The 17,679-nt window shown below is 36.8% G+C and overlaps 1 protein-coding gene across 1 annotated transcript in view; it reads right to left on the reverse strand.

Annotated features, from left to right (window-relative positions):
* Positions 1-17,679, reverse strand: part of CEP192 (centrosomal protein 192) — a 79,383-nt gene that overhangs the window by 44,412 nt on the left and 17,292 nt on the right. The window contains exons 13-26 of the mRNA XM_065669137.1: positions 17,294-17,416; positions 15,482-15,636; positions 13,931-13,977; positions 12,444-12,576; positions 11,363-11,517; positions 9,109-9,249; positions 8,494-8,830; positions 7,987-8,127; positions 5,546-5,610; positions 5,273-5,464; positions 4,199-4,322; positions 2,100-2,230; positions 586-1,609; positions 352-478 (exon numbers count right to left, since the gene is read on the reverse strand). Coding sequence (XP_065525209.1) covers positions 352-478; positions 586-1,609; positions 2,100-2,230; positions 4,199-4,322; positions 5,273-5,464; positions 5,546-5,610; positions 7,987-8,127; positions 8,494-8,830; positions 9,109-9,249; positions 11,363-11,517; positions 12,444-12,576; positions 13,931-13,977; positions 15,482-15,636; positions 17,294-17,416 — 2,895 coding nt within the window. The remainder of the gene's footprint in view (positions 1-351; positions 479-585; positions 1,610-2,099; positions 2,231-4,198; positions 4,323-5,272; positions 5,465-5,545; positions 5,611-7,986; positions 8,128-8,493; positions 8,831-9,108; positions 9,250-11,362; positions 11,518-12,443; positions 12,577-13,930; positions 13,978-15,481; positions 15,637-17,293; positions 17,417-17,679) is intronic.

Here is a 17,679-nt window from a genome sequence, read left to right on the forward strand (position 1 = left end):
AATATGTACGGAATTTCATAGCTCTATCAACACAAAGGTTTAAGTATCCAACGTATCTAAGAGGCTGAGTATTTTGTATGCTTGAATCTTCAGCAGAAGCATCAATGTACCCATACAGCATCTGTGCCTCATCAGGCCAGTGAGGAAAATAAAAAGTTAACAATTGCTTAAGACTGCTTCCCCATACACATAATAGAAGCAAACAGAAAGCTTAGTCTAAAGAATGAAGTCTTAGCCTAATAAAGATCTTCTATAAACTGAGATCAAGGACAACATTCAAACTAAAAGATGACCCCTCAAAAATCCTTATGAAGCATTAATAATTCTCATAAACTGGACCAAGGAATTTACCCTGAAAATGCTGTTCCTGACGTCTCACTAGGAGAAGAGTGAATGAGTGGTGAAGTAGAAGGTCTGAAGGTACACTGCTCATCCTCCAAAGACTGCGGGTCACATTCAGGTACAACAGGTTTATGTTCTGGTAAATACACAGAATTTAATAATGGTGTTTATTGAAGCACAGGGAACAAGCCTACTGACAAGAAAAGCCTTAACATCTGGTTACATTTAAATAGGTTTACTTACCAGTACTATTCTGAGAAGTTGGGGAGAACTTCTCAAAAGTTACATGTTTAGTATTCCCATTACAAGCAATACTGGCATCTTTGTTTCTCTTCTCTATTTTGGCATCTTGCTTCTTTTCATCGCTGTTCAGTCTCTGTGTAGGCAATGCTTTTGTAGGACTTACCGAGACACATTTTCTAGATGGCTTGGTATGTTTTAAGTTGCTGAGTGACAAAGTACTTCCTGCACTTCTCTCCTCCAAATCATTACATGACTCAGAAACAGCATTTATTCCTTGATCTACTGTTTCTCTGTCTTCCTTGATACAACATCTACTACTGAGATTGTCGGTCTGATAAGGAAGTGGACTTCTCTGTGCCACTTTCATTTCTGCTGTTGAAGGAATTCCACATACCTGTACTTCATTTCCAGTAGGTGAGGTTTGGGTATTGAGCCTATCTGATCTAAGACCAATATTCAGCAACTGTAAGTGTTTACTGTTTGCTAAATCTGACGATTTGTCTGAATACTTATCCCTGTTTGCAGTCACATCTTCACGGTTGGGAACACCAGACAGACTAGAGAAATTCTGAGTATCATTTTCTTCATTAAAATAATCCAGAAATTGCTTCTCTATTTCTTGCTGCTTGCTATGATTATTTATGAAGTCTTCTGAAAGAATATCCTTATTTTCATCTTTACCCAGTAAGAACGTATCAGACGCTTCATGTTTTACAACACTCTCGCACTCACTTTCATGTCCAGTCTCATCTGTTTTTTTGAGGTATTTTTCCATATCAAATGCACTATTGTCCACATGGCTAGATAATGTCTGATTAGCAGGAAGTACTTTCTCTTTAACAATTCCAGTAACAAAACATGTTCTTTTATTTTTATTGGAGAGTGCCATCATCATAGCAGCTAATTGGGAAGGATCAGCACTGGAGGAAGCATTAGCAATAGCAGATGCAATTGTGCTAATACTTAGAACGGAGTCAGAATGATTAGATTGGTTGTCTTCAAACTTGTCTTTCTGAATTCCATCCTACAACAAAGCAAATGAGTTAAGCACCAAATTAAGAGATTTTTTAATGGTTCGTTTTCTGCATTTAATTTTAATTATTTTGCATTTCGGTATATGATACTATAGTAACGTTTCAAGCTGCAGCATTTTTAATCACCTGTTAAAAAGAAACACTGCAATAGGCATAATTCTCGTTGTGATTTTTTAAGTCTACTCCACAAATTTATTTGGTTTCTTTTAAAGATCAAACAAAGATTGAGTGCTCAGAAGCCTTAGTTCCTGTAAAACTTTTCAAATCCTAAAGTGCAGTAAAATCCCATCAGAACAAACAGCAGACAATTTATTATGACCAAATACAGAGTAACTTCCCAGAGAACCTGATCAATATAAAAAGCAGTGAGCTGATATCAAAGTCCAAATTTATCTACATCCAAAGAAACAATAATAACTGAAGTTATTCAGATTTTGTTCAAGCTGACAGTTGCACTTAATAGAAAAATACTAGAAATACCTTTGCTCTGGTTTTGGTAGCAGCTTCCGTAGTGATGCTTTTACGTATTTCAGCTGCAGTATCCATCCTATCCCACGCACCCTCACAGCTGGTAGAATTCTCATGTTCTTTTGTTTGTGCTTCTAAGTCACCTAAGAACAAAGAAAAAGACAGGAAATTAATTTACAGTAAGGAAATTGTCTAAACATCTGCATTCTTGGGATACACACACTCCCTTTTTTTTTTTGTGAAAAAAAAAAAAAAATAGAGTTGCTGTGAGGCACAAATCGAAATGCATCGTTTCCTGTACAGTACTCAAAGTTTACATTCAAGTCACAAAATTAATGGCATTATGAATACCATGCTCATACTCTTCAGATTTTCAGGCAGTTTATCACATTAGCGTAAGCTAAACACTTCCATAAAATGATGTTTACAACATAATATAAACATAGACCAAACTCCAGTAGTTAACTACAACAGTTAAATCTGAGTAAAGCCAATATCCTGTTTGACTGAGATAGCAATGGACTGGTGATTTTGAAGGATTATGTTTAGGATGAACAGCAAACCATAAACAATCTTCTTGATCAGGAGATCAAACTCCAACCAGGAGGTATTGCTTATATGAGATCTAGAGGCTACCATTTTGACAAATGAGTTCCTCTTGAAAGAAAACATCCGCACTCCCTAGAACACTAAAACCAACTTTTAAAGATCCTCTGATGGTTGAGATTTAAGTATGAAACAATAAACACTTTTAGTTTGGATTTGTTTTGGGAGGGTGGGAAGAAGTTGTTTGGGTTTGTTTCTTTCTTCCCCCCTCTCCCCCCTTTATTTTTGTTCTTGCGGCAGGTATTTGGGTTTGGACATATTTTGTATTTTAAGTAACACCCTTCTCAAGTTGCTGACGTCTCAGCTTCCTCTCCACCTGCTGCTCCTTAAGCAGGAATTCTATACTGGTATTCCTGATAAAGAATATTATTGCCAGTACTACTTAAAATCAGATGGCAGTAACTATTAATATTTTAGCCACAGTGACCCAAACACCTCCCTTCTCTAGCATTTATACAAAATACTGAAGAGCACATTAGGATATTTTTCTATTATGCAAAGCAACAATTATAACTATGATTTAACCAAACAGAGGTCATAAACTCAATGAACTCCTGGTATTCTTTGACAAAAGTCTAGATTGTTGTATAGTGAATTTAAGTACACTAACATTTTTTTAAAATAATAATTAAGAAACCCTTTATAATATTTGCAAGGTCTCAGCATTAGGAAGATTACAGCTATAAAACTGTTTCAAAGTGGGCTCTATAAAAGCCTGATGGATATTTTTCACTAACACAAAAATGTATTTAAGCCACTGGACTGTCTGTACAAGCAGGTTCACAAAGATTGATATTGCCACAGTTCTCTCAAAAGCAGTAGAGATGCTTTAAAATGCACCCACCCTTTCTAAACATAAAATCCTAAGTTGATAGGCATATATATACACCAAAATACATGTCGTGATCTTTGCATATACAATTTTGGAGCAATCTCCTAAATCAGTACTTTAAAATAAGCAGATATCATGATAGTGTAACTTTTTATTGTTCTTTAAAGATGGCAGAATAAAAAGTAAACTATGCTTACGCACACACTGTCAGCTCAGTTACAACCCGAACTGCTTTTTTTCTTTCCCTGTACCCTCTGTATCTATATGAACAAACAACCCAATTTTCTAGGTGGTTGGTTTGTTTGGGTTTGGGGGTTGGTTGGGGTTTTTTTTGGTGGTGGTTGGGGTTTTGGTACCACATTGATACAACTTTTTCAACAGAAAAAGTCTGAACAGACCTTAAACTATTACAAGACATACTGGTAGTTATCCAGTGTCTGGAAATCATGAAATAAGATAATTCAGGGCAGTACTTGATACTTGTTTACGTCCTGTGTTTTTCAGGGGGAAGAGGTGGGGGAGGTGCTCACAGTAAAAAAAGATATTTGGGAAATGAAAACTAGAGTTTTTCTATCACAGATTAGTCTTCATAGTCTTTAATAGCTATACACAGGTAATTCTTAACTACTGTTATAACCAAAGTCTAGGGCTGATTGTTCTGGTCTTCAGTTACCTTGAAACACCTCAGACAATTGTGAAATCTCTTGGCTGAAGTCATCTCCTGATGAATCAGACTGCCTTAGCAAAGCAACAGGCTGCCTTTTCTTCGGAGATGTAATGTAGTAACCAAAAGATGGCTATGGAAAAAAAAAAAAAAAATCCAGGAATACAACATGAGTAAATTTAACCATTAATAAACAGGCTCACTGAGCTTGCAAAGCAGTTTTAGCCACAGTGCCTCAGCAGCTGGAGTTTGGCTACCATACCACTAAAACGTAACATGTGCCTCCCAGCATTGGCAATGCCTAATCCAAATACATACACTTCCAGTATATACATTAACTTATTTATACCAGTTAGACAAAAGAAAGTAGATATGTTCTCTTTGTGTCTGCCTGGAGACATGCTCTGCCACTCAGCCTCTGAATGTGCCAGGATAGAACATGCCAACCCTACCAATTCTCCAGGACACAACTGAATTACACATGCATGTTTGACTTGTTCCTCCCATTGTACACACTTTCCCACTTTTTTTGTGGGTCTACAACACAGATAAGATACTGTCTATCAACAGCAGAAAAGAGACATGTATCAGACAGATGCAAGAAGCACACAGAAGTATGTGGTAAGTTAAGAGTTGAGATAATTATATTTTTACTGAAGTTGGGTGTTTGTCTAACTAGTACATCAACTATCGATGGCCATTCAAAGATACCCTCACTGTTTAAATACCCCTGTCTGAGCAGCATTTCATTCAACTATTATGTGGATCATTTGCCTGGACCTCCAGTGTGCACCGTGTATATGGTGTACTTTCTAACCCTGACCAATTGGTAAAGATCAAGATTCATTGATAACACCAGCCAGCCTTCACATCAGAAATTCCAAGTGGGAAAGAAAAGCCAACGCAGGCCTGTCACACATAGAGAATTTCCTTTGCAAGTGAACTCAGAAAAGCATTTCTCAGAATGAATTAATTACAACATACAAAAAAAAACAAAAGAAAACCAAAGTAGTGCTTTGTTGTTGTTTTTGTAGTTGTTGCATTGTTTGTCCTTGCATTGCACCTTAATATTAAGATACATACCCGTTTTACATCACTGCCTCCACCAAGACAACCAAGAGCTTCAGATCTCTGACCAAAGAACTCCCCCAAAGACAACCGTAAATAACTGGCATCTTTATCAGGATCAGAGTTTCTCAGCAGAATACAGCTATTGGCCGATTTCCATGAAGTATCTGCTAATTCAGATGCATTTAGAATGTCTGCTTTTCCTCCCTGCAGACAAAGAGATTTCAGAAGTTGTAATTTACAAGTAAATTAGAGAACTACTCTGTTTACACTGAGATCATAACTTACCTGCACAAGTTTGTGTGCTTTCTCAAATTCTTCCTGGTCTTGTGCAATCATAGCGGCTGCTTCAGCTTAAAGCCAAACAGAACATGTATTAAAATAAGGCATAAGTTATTATGTGCTGTTATTATTATTTTGCATCATTAAACTACACTTTGAGGGACAGATATTGCAATACCTAATTCTATGTCTGAGACCGTTTAGGACACAAAAGGAGTTATTCCATCCTGTTATGGTTAAACGTGTTCATATTAAATTAGGCTTTAAACAGTACTCCCTGGATCTCTAGGAGCCAAAGTAAAATCATTTAGCTAACTAACTTAGTGGTAAATAATGAAAGTATCCTACAGCCTTAACTCCAAACCAAACTACAGCTTTTCATAAATTACGCTACACATACAAGCTACAATTGAGCATCATACGGTTACTTCCAAAGAAACTTTTAATACATTTGATTTTGAAATTTTCATCAAGATAGTGAATTGGAGCAAAAGAAACAGACTGGTTTGTACCAGTTCATGAAATACATCTGCAAATTAACAGGGCAAATAAATCAATACTACTTTTAAATTCAAATGTTTGTATTACCTTCACAATTACCATTTACAGAACAATGAACACTTCAAAATATCTTTGCCAAAATTATGTGAAAAAGCGATCAAGAGATACTGCTCTACCACTTTATTTCAGTGTTAATGTCTCATTAAGCCCATCAAAACTTATAAAATATGTGGCCTTATACACACAGCATCCCCAGCCATAGAGGGCATAGGACAAATGGAGGAATAAGTCAAGAATGGCTGTTGTCCATAAAACTACTTATGGGAAGTAGCAATGCATACTCTGAGGAAAGACACAAAGTTGGAATACAACTTTAACAAGCAATCCAACCGCATTTCCTAAAGTAAACCTAGCACTATCAATAACAGACTGCTAAATACAGTTGAACTCCAAAGTCAATATCAGTTCTTACTTAAACTTCTGTGTAAGCCATACAGCTCTCTGAAGACTTCCTGAAGAACCAAACTGTCAAGTGAGCAATCCTGCACTATTCTGTACAAGAATACATTGTGCACACAGTTTGCTGACAGACATAGATATGTCATAAACGAGACTCAGAAGCACCAGATGTAACATTTCCTTTCTGTCCCTACAAATAAAATCTCTCAGCTGTCAAGCATCACACTTGAGCATTGCAGACAGACAAGGCAAACTAGCAGCCAGAAAAATGCTAACCATACTGAGTCTGAAAGCACGTCTTCTACCATATAAAGGAGTAAGTCAAACAGCCCAAAAGCAGAATTGCTTTTAAAATCCATCATGCTGGAACAGGCCAAGAAGCCTTATAAAAATTTACAACAGTCAAATATTCTAATTACTTAACAACCCTCAGGTTAATCCTGATATGCTGAAAAGCATCTGAAATACCCTGGCTTTTGAAAAATAATGGAGAAACTCTGCTTTACTAGCATGGTAGATACAGAACTTTCTACCAAACTGGATCACATTTGCTTGTTCCAGAAGAAAACCACTACGGTGTTGAAACACATTTCAACCAATCAGCCCTGGTTGATTACTCATTCAAAATAAACAACTCTACACAGCAACAAATACAGCATTCTCTTTGAAAGAAAGAAAAACCTTGAGTGGACTGTGGATGTCTTTAGAATACATTAGCCCATTCATATCTATGTAAACTTCAGAAACTATTAGAGTCTAAGAGAAATACTTTTGCTTAAATCTGACATTTTGCTGGTAAGGAATTGATTTGTCCACAGCACTACGCACATATTATCCAAGCCTCTATGATAAACATACAAACTCATGAAGATCAGTCTGAGACAGCTTAAGGAAAATGCACAACTTTTAAGCAGAGGTTCAAAAAGACCTGGAATTTGTTAAAAGCTCCGACATTTTTCAGTACCATTTTTTCAGCATCAAAACATTCCCAAGGGCTTCTCAAAAAACCACCACCTAGTGAATTCAGCAGCTCTTTGCACATTCTAGTTGATTTTGTAGTAATTTCTTGTTTACAATTATGTCCCGTCTTGTAACCATCATGGAAGACAGAATATGACTGCTGTTTTCTCTTCTTGAAAGGATAATAATGATTAAAATCCAAATGAAAAATTCTGGAAATGACAACTACAGGATTTATTTTTGCTCATACAATAGGGACCAGTGACACATATTAGAATGCTTTCTGAAACAAAACAAAACAAAACACAGGAACATGGGAAGAGCAGGAAACTTGGAAAGAAGCTATAATTTCTAATAATGATGATATCATTATCAACTATAACATCAGCTTTCAAATAATTTGCTGTATCTAAAGCCTGGAGGCTTTGCAACACCAAATACTGATTTGTAAAGTGAAAAAAGAAAAAAGTTTGCTTAACACTATTACAGGTAACAAGAGCTAACTAAAGAGGATGAAGATTACATACATCCAGTAATGAACTCCTCATTTACTTTATCATCTTCAGACAGATTTAAATCTTGTTCTTCATCAAATGAAGTGTAATATGCAAGATCAGTCACCCATTTGCCTTCCTCGTTTTGATAGACAACACTGTGTGGTACATCATCTGAAAGATATAGCAAATGCCACACTTAATTCAAATTAAAAGGAATATGGCAGTCTTGAAGTTTTTAAGATTAAGGCATTCACTTGCCAGAAGTCAGCAACAAGTTAAAAACAAAAAAACCAAACCAACATAGCTAAAGTTGCTGCAATTACAAACTTAAACTAGTTTCATCATCAAATAAATAACAGTTCAGTGCAATATACAACAGTCAGTATTTTTTAAATAAAAACAAGTCAGCATTTTTTCATGCTGCATTGGTTTTTACTACCATCTTGCGCAACTAAAGGAAAATGCCTAACTTATGACTTTATTTCTTTTTCTATGCAATGGAGTCTAGTCACAATCATACAGATATCTAAAACCAACCTTTGTCTGCTGTAGTTAAACTTATGTTCTCACAGCTGTCTGCAGTTGGAGACAGGTAAGTATTGAGAAGACTGACTTCACATTCAGTTGCATTTGTCTGAGGTGCTTTTCCACTAGGAACTTCAGGAGTGGTGTGGTGCCCCAGAAATCCTCCTGATGTGTGTAGTACTTCAGCATCAGAAGCAGCAGCCTGACAATGAGAGGACTGTATTTCTTGCTTTGGAAAAACATCTGAGACATCAGCTTCATGACAGTCCTTGCACTGAAGATAAAGTGAATCTAATTGCAACTCAGCAGCAGCACAGGATTCTAGCACATGTCCAGGAGTCATGGAATTCTTAGAAAACAATGATAATTTGAAAAGTGTCAGAACTGCAGTTGTTAACTGTTTGTGCTAACAGTTGTAGGTACAAACTACGTTTGAAAAATATTTCAAAAAAATATATATAAAATATATATAAAACCATAGTGGCATTTTTACTTTTTTTTTTTTTTTTTGTAAGAAAGGTTGGGTTGTTAGTTCAACCTCTAACGAGTTCTCAAACACAATGCCATCCTCTACAGTCTTACTCTCCGTGACAAACAGAAATTCTAATGACAACTTCCATCACATACCAGTTGCTGTACTGCTCTGGGCAGCATTTCTCTTTGCACAGGACATCCAGTTATCCCTTGATTTTGTGCATCTTCATCACTAGCATTTCCAGAGTCTAGTCCTGTCACAGGCTGGTAAGTGTGAGGAACCTGAAAGTTCTCCTTTAAGTTACAAGAGAACAAAAATAATGAAAAAAATTACACAACAATTGTTCTTACAATGTTAAAAAAAATCTCTAGTAAACAGATTGTCATTATTTGTTTCCTCATGTGCCACTGCCAGAGGCACTTCTAGCTGCTAGCACCACCAAGGACAATAGTTCCTGGCTATGCCAATCCATGCATGCATCTGCCTCCAAGACCATACGCAGCAAGAAGACAAAGATCTCTTCTTACTCTTATCACATCCTTTCATTCCCTTTAACAAGAGCACCATAACTACTCCTCCTCCTCTTCTGGTTGATGACTCCAAATCCTACTCATAACCTGTTGTACCTACCCCACTGACACAGACACAATGGCCATGAAGCAGGGACATCTTACACAAATAGAGAAGACCTGAGATCAGAGAGCAGAACTGTGCTATTCGCTCTCTTCAACAACCACCTATCCATTTCTTCACATACAGCCACAGATCAGCAATCAGACTACTTCTATAGGGTTAACATATCACTTCCCACAGCTTGGAAACTCTGATATCAGCTGGGAAATTTTGGAGATTTCAAAAGCTACAGTCGATTTAACCATATAAGTCAACCACACTTCCCCGTTCTGGTCATGCTCACAGAGTGACAAATTATTTGAGCAAATTATTTACTCTCCTGGAAAAAGGAGTCTCTGTAATGCCATACGCTCAATAAAACCTTGGACCTTGCTATGCAAGGTAATAAACCAGTGATTAAAAGGACTGTATAAACTAGTTGTATGACAGAAAAGTGCCAGCATGTAACATTAATAGTCACAGAAACAAAAAATGAAACAGAATCAGTTACAGTTAAAACTATACTTCTAATAACTAACAGCAACAAGTTAAACTACTGAAAATAGTTTTATCACAGAACCATCAGACTAAAATTAAGCAATTCCTACACAGACAATAGACCCATCTCCTGCATATTACAAGTTACAAATGAGACCAAAAGATAGCCTCAGTTTCAGTTAAGCTGATCAGCTTACTGAGGCTGGACAGGCCAGGATAAAGCAAGCATTTTATGGGTATTAAGCTTTTTCTATGGGGATTTATATTTCACCAAAAATTCTTTGCACTCAGAAGCTGGTAACCAAAATTAAAATCATACCATCGCAAACCAGTGGTAGCTGTAGAGACTTCTGATTAGTTACCAATTACATAATTTCCCTTAGTGGACTTGAGAGGATCCCAAATGCTTATCTACAAACATTTTACCATCTCTCACTTTAGAAAACACTACTTAGAGGAAACTTAGGGGGAAAGCAAGGTGTGTAAGAAACATTTATACTTTAAAGCATTCAAGAGAACACCTCACAGGTACACTAAACTCAGACCAGCATGAACAATCCAAAACTCCAAAAGCAATTTTTACTTTTATAATAAGGATCAAGAAATGCAGTATTAAGTAGTCCAGCAGAAAAGCCCATTTTAAGGAAATACTCCTAATGCTATGTGAATTACAGGATTTCTCTGAGGGCAAGTCTCCATCATACCAGAGAAGGGACAGAAATCCTCTCTGTGGGTTTAGGATTTTTTTCCCCTCTTTGCAAGATCAAATAACAGAATTGACTGCACATGGATCTCTAACAGAGCTGCTTAACAGAAGGAAGAAAGCTATTCACAGGACAAAGAGAAGTGCGAGGAGCAAGGTTAGACAGGGGTGGGAAACCTTTGAATAAAGAAGACCCTGTAATAGGAAACTTCAGCTTTGCTGCAGACCTTCCAGACTAATGCCTCTTAGGACAGCCAACTCCTTGCCTAATTCCACCTTATCTCATAAACAGCAAGACCTTCTGTAACAAGCAGTGAATCAGCTGCTAGCACTGCACTACAAGGAAGAGGAAAACAAAAATAGCTCCCTAACTTCTTTCCTTTTTCTTTTTTTCCCTCCCTAGGGAAAACCTTGCAGAGTGAACAGAAAAAGTCATAAGCTCACTCACACAACTCTGTTTATGGTTAAGAGCTGTATTTGCCAACTTCAAAATCAAAAATGATCCTTTGCTGTACATGTTACCTGTTGGACAGTATTCAGGTTTGTCAATTGCCATTGCACATGCTGAACTTTGAACTTTACTTTAAACCTACTTGAAGTAAGCCATTTTCAGAAAGCTTCAGCGCTGTACAGCATTCTGAGAGTTTCTCTATATCAGTGTCTCCTCTTGCCACTTCTGGTTGCATCAGCTGCTCGAAGTAGGCTTCTAGTTGGTTATCAAAGAACTCTTCATCATCAATATCACCATCTATGGGAAGAGAAGAAAATATCCTGTCCACCTTTCACAGACATTTAATATCACCTGACATACTTTCATAGCAACTCCATAATGCTTAATACACTGAGTCTCACTCATACACTCAGAGTAGAATTATCATGGTTTTCAGGTAAAAATAATCGGGTCACAGAAGCATGTAATTGTCTTACCCCATGACTAGTGATATACAGCAAAACAAGATGACTATATGCTAGCATTTTAACTCCCATTAACTCTACTTGAATGCAAGGCTGCTTGATCTCAAGAGAGCAGTAAACCTATTTATTATTCTGTCTTCCTCATTCTTGGTGCACCTGAGAACATACCCTGTCATCCCTCAGGTTATGTGCAAAGTCAAGCGCATTAATAAAGAGCAGCATGCTTGTCCTCCAGCAGCAGCCACTGGAAGGGCAGAGAAACTTCAAAACTCCTGTTTTGTACACAAAACTCAAGCTCTCACTTTTGTCCCTGAGCATAAACTAGACTTTCAACTTGGGTGTCACCTGCATGTAGACAGCTGAACTGAAGCTCACGTTAAAGTTAATTCTAACTGCATGTACATGTTTTTCACCACAGTTTATTAATCTAATCTGAAACTGTAGCTAGGGTTACCACTTCATTAAACAAATGCTCACATTTTTACCTGTATTTTTGATTCACAGTAACAGGATGGATGTTTATTTTAGACTGAACTTCCAAATGTGATCTTCTCTGACAAATCCCATACTCACCTACTCCTATTACAATTTTAAAACAGCTCATTTCCCAGTGAACAGTTTTAATATCCTTAATACTAGTTTCTGATCAAGCATAACCCTGTATTAAATATTTCAGTAAAACAATACCTTTCTTCTCCAGTATGCAATAACATTAAGCCAAAACCAGATTCAGCTACCCAGAGCTATAAACACGCTTACCAGTGGAATCTTCTTCGGAGCTTCCAAAAGAGGCGAGTTTCTCATTTTCCAAAAAACTTGAAAGGCTATTGCTAAGGTGATCACTTGAGATTCCACCTTGTCCCAGTTTTTCAGATGGTTCAGATGGATCAACCTGTGAAAAGCATCCATACAGAAATGTTACTGTGAGTTACTAGCTACTGTATAAATTCAGTTAATAACAACTAACTCATCCCAGCAAATATTCTAGTTCCAATGGACTTTTGCCTGCTACCTTCCAGAATGGGAACAGCAAGAAATATCGGGATCATAAAGGAGAAAGAGGGAAAAAGCATCCCAATGACACCAAACTTAAAAGACCTCAAAAAAGTACTAAACCATTGCATTAAAGAGTTTACTCCCCCCTTTATTAAACTGCAATCCCAACTTAAAAGCACAGACAACTCTCAATACTTTCCTGTGCTGTTAAAACACTGCTTCTTCAAATGAGCATACTAAATTGCTTAAAAAGTAGAGTTTCAGCTGAAACGAGCTAACTGTAAATATTGTATCTTTTATATACCTGAATGATTTTAAAAACAGCACAACATAATATCTGCTTCAGATTTACTCTCACGTTCTTTGTACTAAACACCTCATCTTTGACAGACATCAAAAAAGTCAAAGTTCAGAAAGTAAAGAATTTGAGAGGAACTTGAATTATGGTTTTCAGATGACAGCCTGTGAGCATTCAACTGCAACTCATTGCCCACTGTGGCCCCTAGAAAAATCAAATGGAAGAGAACTAAATCAATTTAGCAAATACCAGCTGACAAATTAAGGAGTACATATTGGACAGCATCTGGCTTGAAGCATGTTTCTATAAGCGCCATGAGATCTCCCATTCCTGTCTGCCTTGTATCTGTGCCCATAATTGTCAGCTTCTCTACACACTGTAGATAAAAACAGCCAAAGTATAGTCCTACCTGCTGATACCTGTAGCTATTTGTTAGCTGTGGGGTAAACACACACACCATACACAGAGGCAGGAGGAAGACTGTGCTCTTCTACTACAAACAGTGTAGGTTTTAATGATGAGGACACCTGAACTAATACTCCTCAAACTAATTAACAAGTACAGGGGCAAGTCAAATCAGGTTGATACTGTCTACTTCAGTTTCCAAAAGCATTCCAAAAGGCTTTTCATTAGGCTAAACTACAATGGGGATAAAATGTAAGGTCCTGATAAAGGATTACAAGACAACAGAGGCTAGAAGCAAACAACAGTTCTCAGAACTGAGAAAGATTAGGTGGAGTCATGCTCCCATGGTACTAATTATGTTAAGTGAACTGCAAAACGAGGCGAAGGGAGGCATGACACATTCGGCACTGTTACATATTTGAGGGATACACGACATAAGACAGTAAACACGCTTCCATTCCCTCCCTCCTCCTCTCACAGACTTAAGTCAATTACATGACTAACATTAGAAAACCTTTAATTTCACTGCATTTAGAAAAGCTTTCACCTTGTTATTCTTATTGTCTGGAAGGAAGTAAATTCCAGTTGACAGATCTGAAACAAAAGAATGTGGTGTAAGCAGTATTTTATTATGTTCTTATGTTATACTACTAGATGCTAACTATTCTAGACAACAGCAGACCAAACACCTTAAAAGGTCTTGTCATACACCATAAAAATACCCCGAAAACATACACGTTAGCATGATACGTAAGTTTACATGTTCTTCTAACAGTGATCTAAAGTATCTGGGAGTAATTAACAAGGCAGGGCTTCATCAGCACTAGAACTGTAAAAATTATGAAAGACAATAACTGCCTTAGGGATTTCTACAACAGTGCTGAAAAGAAAGTAGTTCCAGATTGAATTAGCAGAGGTAGGAAAAAGTGTTCAGTTCCACTGTTGCACTTCACTTACTGGGCCAGTTCTTTTTTTGGATAACTTGTAAGCAGCTTCCACTCATCTTTGTGTTATAACCACCCATAAGCCGATTGTGAGCCCCACAAGACAGATCATTTTAAGTATGCACATACAGATTCTAGCAAAAAAGGCTTATTATTTTTAAGTAATAGATGGGAATAAAAAGTAATTTCCAAACTAGAACTCTAAATGTTGAATAAACAAGAAAGTTAAAACCAATTAACTAAATAAAATCAGGCACTATCAAAACTGGGCAGACTGTTTTCCAAAGCATCATGATTTTTGTTGCCATAGTTACTACCACTTCTTCAAGACTACCATAAGTGACTGAAACCACACATCACTGTTAGAACTGTATTTTATAGGGGCCCATTTATATTACAAGCCATAGTACTTTCTAACTGAACACATTCTCTATTAAATTATTAATATACTCACCTCATGAAAACCTACACAAATATTTAGATAAAGCTTAGAAAAGGGTAATGACTAAAAGTATATATTTACTAAGTATATTTACTAAATTTTAAGAAACATGCAGTATTTAATCACAGAACCAGCATTAGCAAAAAAACCCAAACAAGTTTAATATCAATAGCTACACTTTCAAAGTAAGTTACAGAATATTATATTGCTTCCAATACTCTACTTCAAAAAACAGTTTTCACAGCAAGTATTCTAAACTACTTTTTTCATGCATCATGTCACTAGGAAAATGTTTCCAGCTTCTACAGCTGCAGTTAAAAATCTACTACAGGTTGGAATAGGGCAAGAAAAGAGACAGTTAAAATATAATCTCATAGCCTTACTCCTGCTGAAAGGGGCAGAAAACAACTTGCACATTTTCCACAAGTAAAGTTGCTGAAATTAATTCAGATTCCTACTAGCATTCTAGTATTTTATAGCAAACACTATTTTCACCAGCTTCCTATCTAGCTTTGTACTTTAGGTACAAAGTTTGGGAAGAAATCTAGGAACACAAGGTCACCCACAAGCTTTCTCTGTTTTCAGTTTGTTCAATTCCAAGAGATTCTTTTTCAAAGCCCATTTACAGTATTCCATGAAACAGTGAACAGGTCAAGGGAAGACACCTATAGCATAAAAAGCAAATGACATGATTTTTCTCCAATTTTAATACCTTTCGATTGTTCAAGTGGCAACACCTCAAGTGAAGTACCTTGACTGCGATTCAAATGCTCAATGACATTCTGATCTTGCCCTCTGTGTATTGAGTCGGACTTTTTCAAATTAATGGAAGTTGGCTGAGGTTCTTCAACTTGTGTAGCAACTTCCCTAGAAAGAGAATTATGTCAAAGAAAAGTCACTCAGCAAGACATATAGAGCAACATTAGCATACAGCATCTCTAGACATAAAGATTTGATAAATTCTCCAATTTAATTGGCTTTGCATCTAGGAATTCAGCTTTTCCTACTAATAAAGATTCTACAGACATATTACCTGTCATCTTACAATAAAGGAATAAACACCAAGATTACAAGGGCTTCACTTTCACAATATAAAGTGTGAAACAAATGAGGAAATTTAGTGACATATGCCTCTCTACTTTTTCTGTTTCTTCCTTTCTTCTTCATTTCTGCAAAAAGACGGAAGAGTGTAAAGGAGAAAAAGGTCTATTGTGGGCAAGTTCCATAATCCGTTTGAGAGCAAGTCAGACCCTGGACAAGACTTTCATAATTCCACAATACCAGCACACCTTTTGTAACATTAAATGAGGGAATAAATCATAAACAACATGATTTACTGAAATTAAATAACAGCTTTTATAATTCTGTGGGAAATTTCTTTCACTTCTGGTTTCATGGGACTTCCACACAGGCATATAAGCTTATCATGCAAGATGTTAAAATTCTATTCTGAGGAAACCACACTTTTGATTTAATATTTTAGATCACAGAATGGTCTGGGCTGGAAAGGACCTTAAGATCTGTTAGTTCCAACCCCCCTGCAATGAGTAGGGATGCCTCACACTAGACCATGGCGCCCAAGGCTCTGTCCAACCTGGCCTTGAACACTGCTAACCTTTGAAAGTTCAAAGTGCAATCATTCCATGTTTGGTTTTTTCGTCTTGAGTACAATCAAGACATTGACTCCTTCTCCAAAATCTCACATTCTTTGTTTTTACAGGAACATACTGCCTACAGTACAATTTGCTCAGTGAGAAAAACACACATAGCATTTTCTACTACAACAATAACAAATTTGACCTTGGTTAGAATAACCTACGAAGAGCTTCCAATACTTCCACCAATCAGCAATGCTCTCTAAACTATTTCACTAACATTAGTTACTTGCAAAGAAATAGCAATCACCAAAGCAACAAGGAAGGTATATTTAATAGGAATTGATGCTCCTTACTGTATGCAAACTACATTACACTTAGCTGGAATAGATTTAAATCAGTGTAAACTATTATTCACACACATGACATGAACCAGAACCATCAGCTTAATTCTACATTATGTAATGTAAACTAGGTAAAGACAAGCCAGATTCAAGTCAGTCAATTTTTACTTAGTGTGACAACAAAACAAATAAAAAAAAAAAAAAATCACTTCTAAAGATTCATTCCTATCATATACATGAAACCAAATTAGTCAATTAAACAGCAGCACAATGTTAATGTAGGGCTGTGCAGGTTAAGGGGTAGTGCTGCACAGGATGCTTCCACACAGTTTGCCACTATCCCCCTTCAGAAGTCATGGAGGAGCTAGTTTAGTAGGAAAAGCTGCCCAAGCTGCCAAACACTATAAGCTAACAGGCTAATACACAGCGGAGCTCTCCACCTACTGCATCAAAAGGCCAACAGAAGCTGCTGGTGAAGTGGGCAATTAAATTCTGAAGTATTCCATAATTAGCTTATAGTACATATAAATCACATACTAGTATGTGCATTTCAGAAGAGAATTAGATTTTAACTATCTCACTTACATGTCATCCCAAAAGCTGAGGGCAAATTTCCCCACTGGCTCAGGATCTGACTGACTACTGTGAGGCGATCCTAATGGAGGAGATGGTTTCCCTTCTAAATAGGATGCAGAGATATCAGAAAGCCTGTAAAGGTGGGGAGGAAAAATACACAACAGAATCACTTTAATACGCGTTGCTCCTGTTTTCAAAGAACCAGAGAAAAAACAAACAAACCTATCAATGGCCACCCATCTCCTATAAGTTCAATTATTTGGATATTTTAGCATTTTCTAGACAATCTGTATTTACAGGTATAAATATGTATCCAGAATGACCCTCTCCAGTCTCCTGTAGAAAGGAGAAGGATCCTCTCTTCAGTCTTCTTTCTTTAGAGAAATATCACATGA

The sequence above is a fragment of the Lathamus discolor genome, chromosome 2, assembly GCF_037157495.1.
Source record: "Lathamus discolor isolate bLatDis1 chromosome 2, bLatDis1.hap1, whole genome shotgun sequence".
Taxonomy (NCBI): Eukaryota; Metazoa; Chordata; class Aves; order Psittaciformes; family Psittacidae; genus Lathamus; species Lathamus discolor.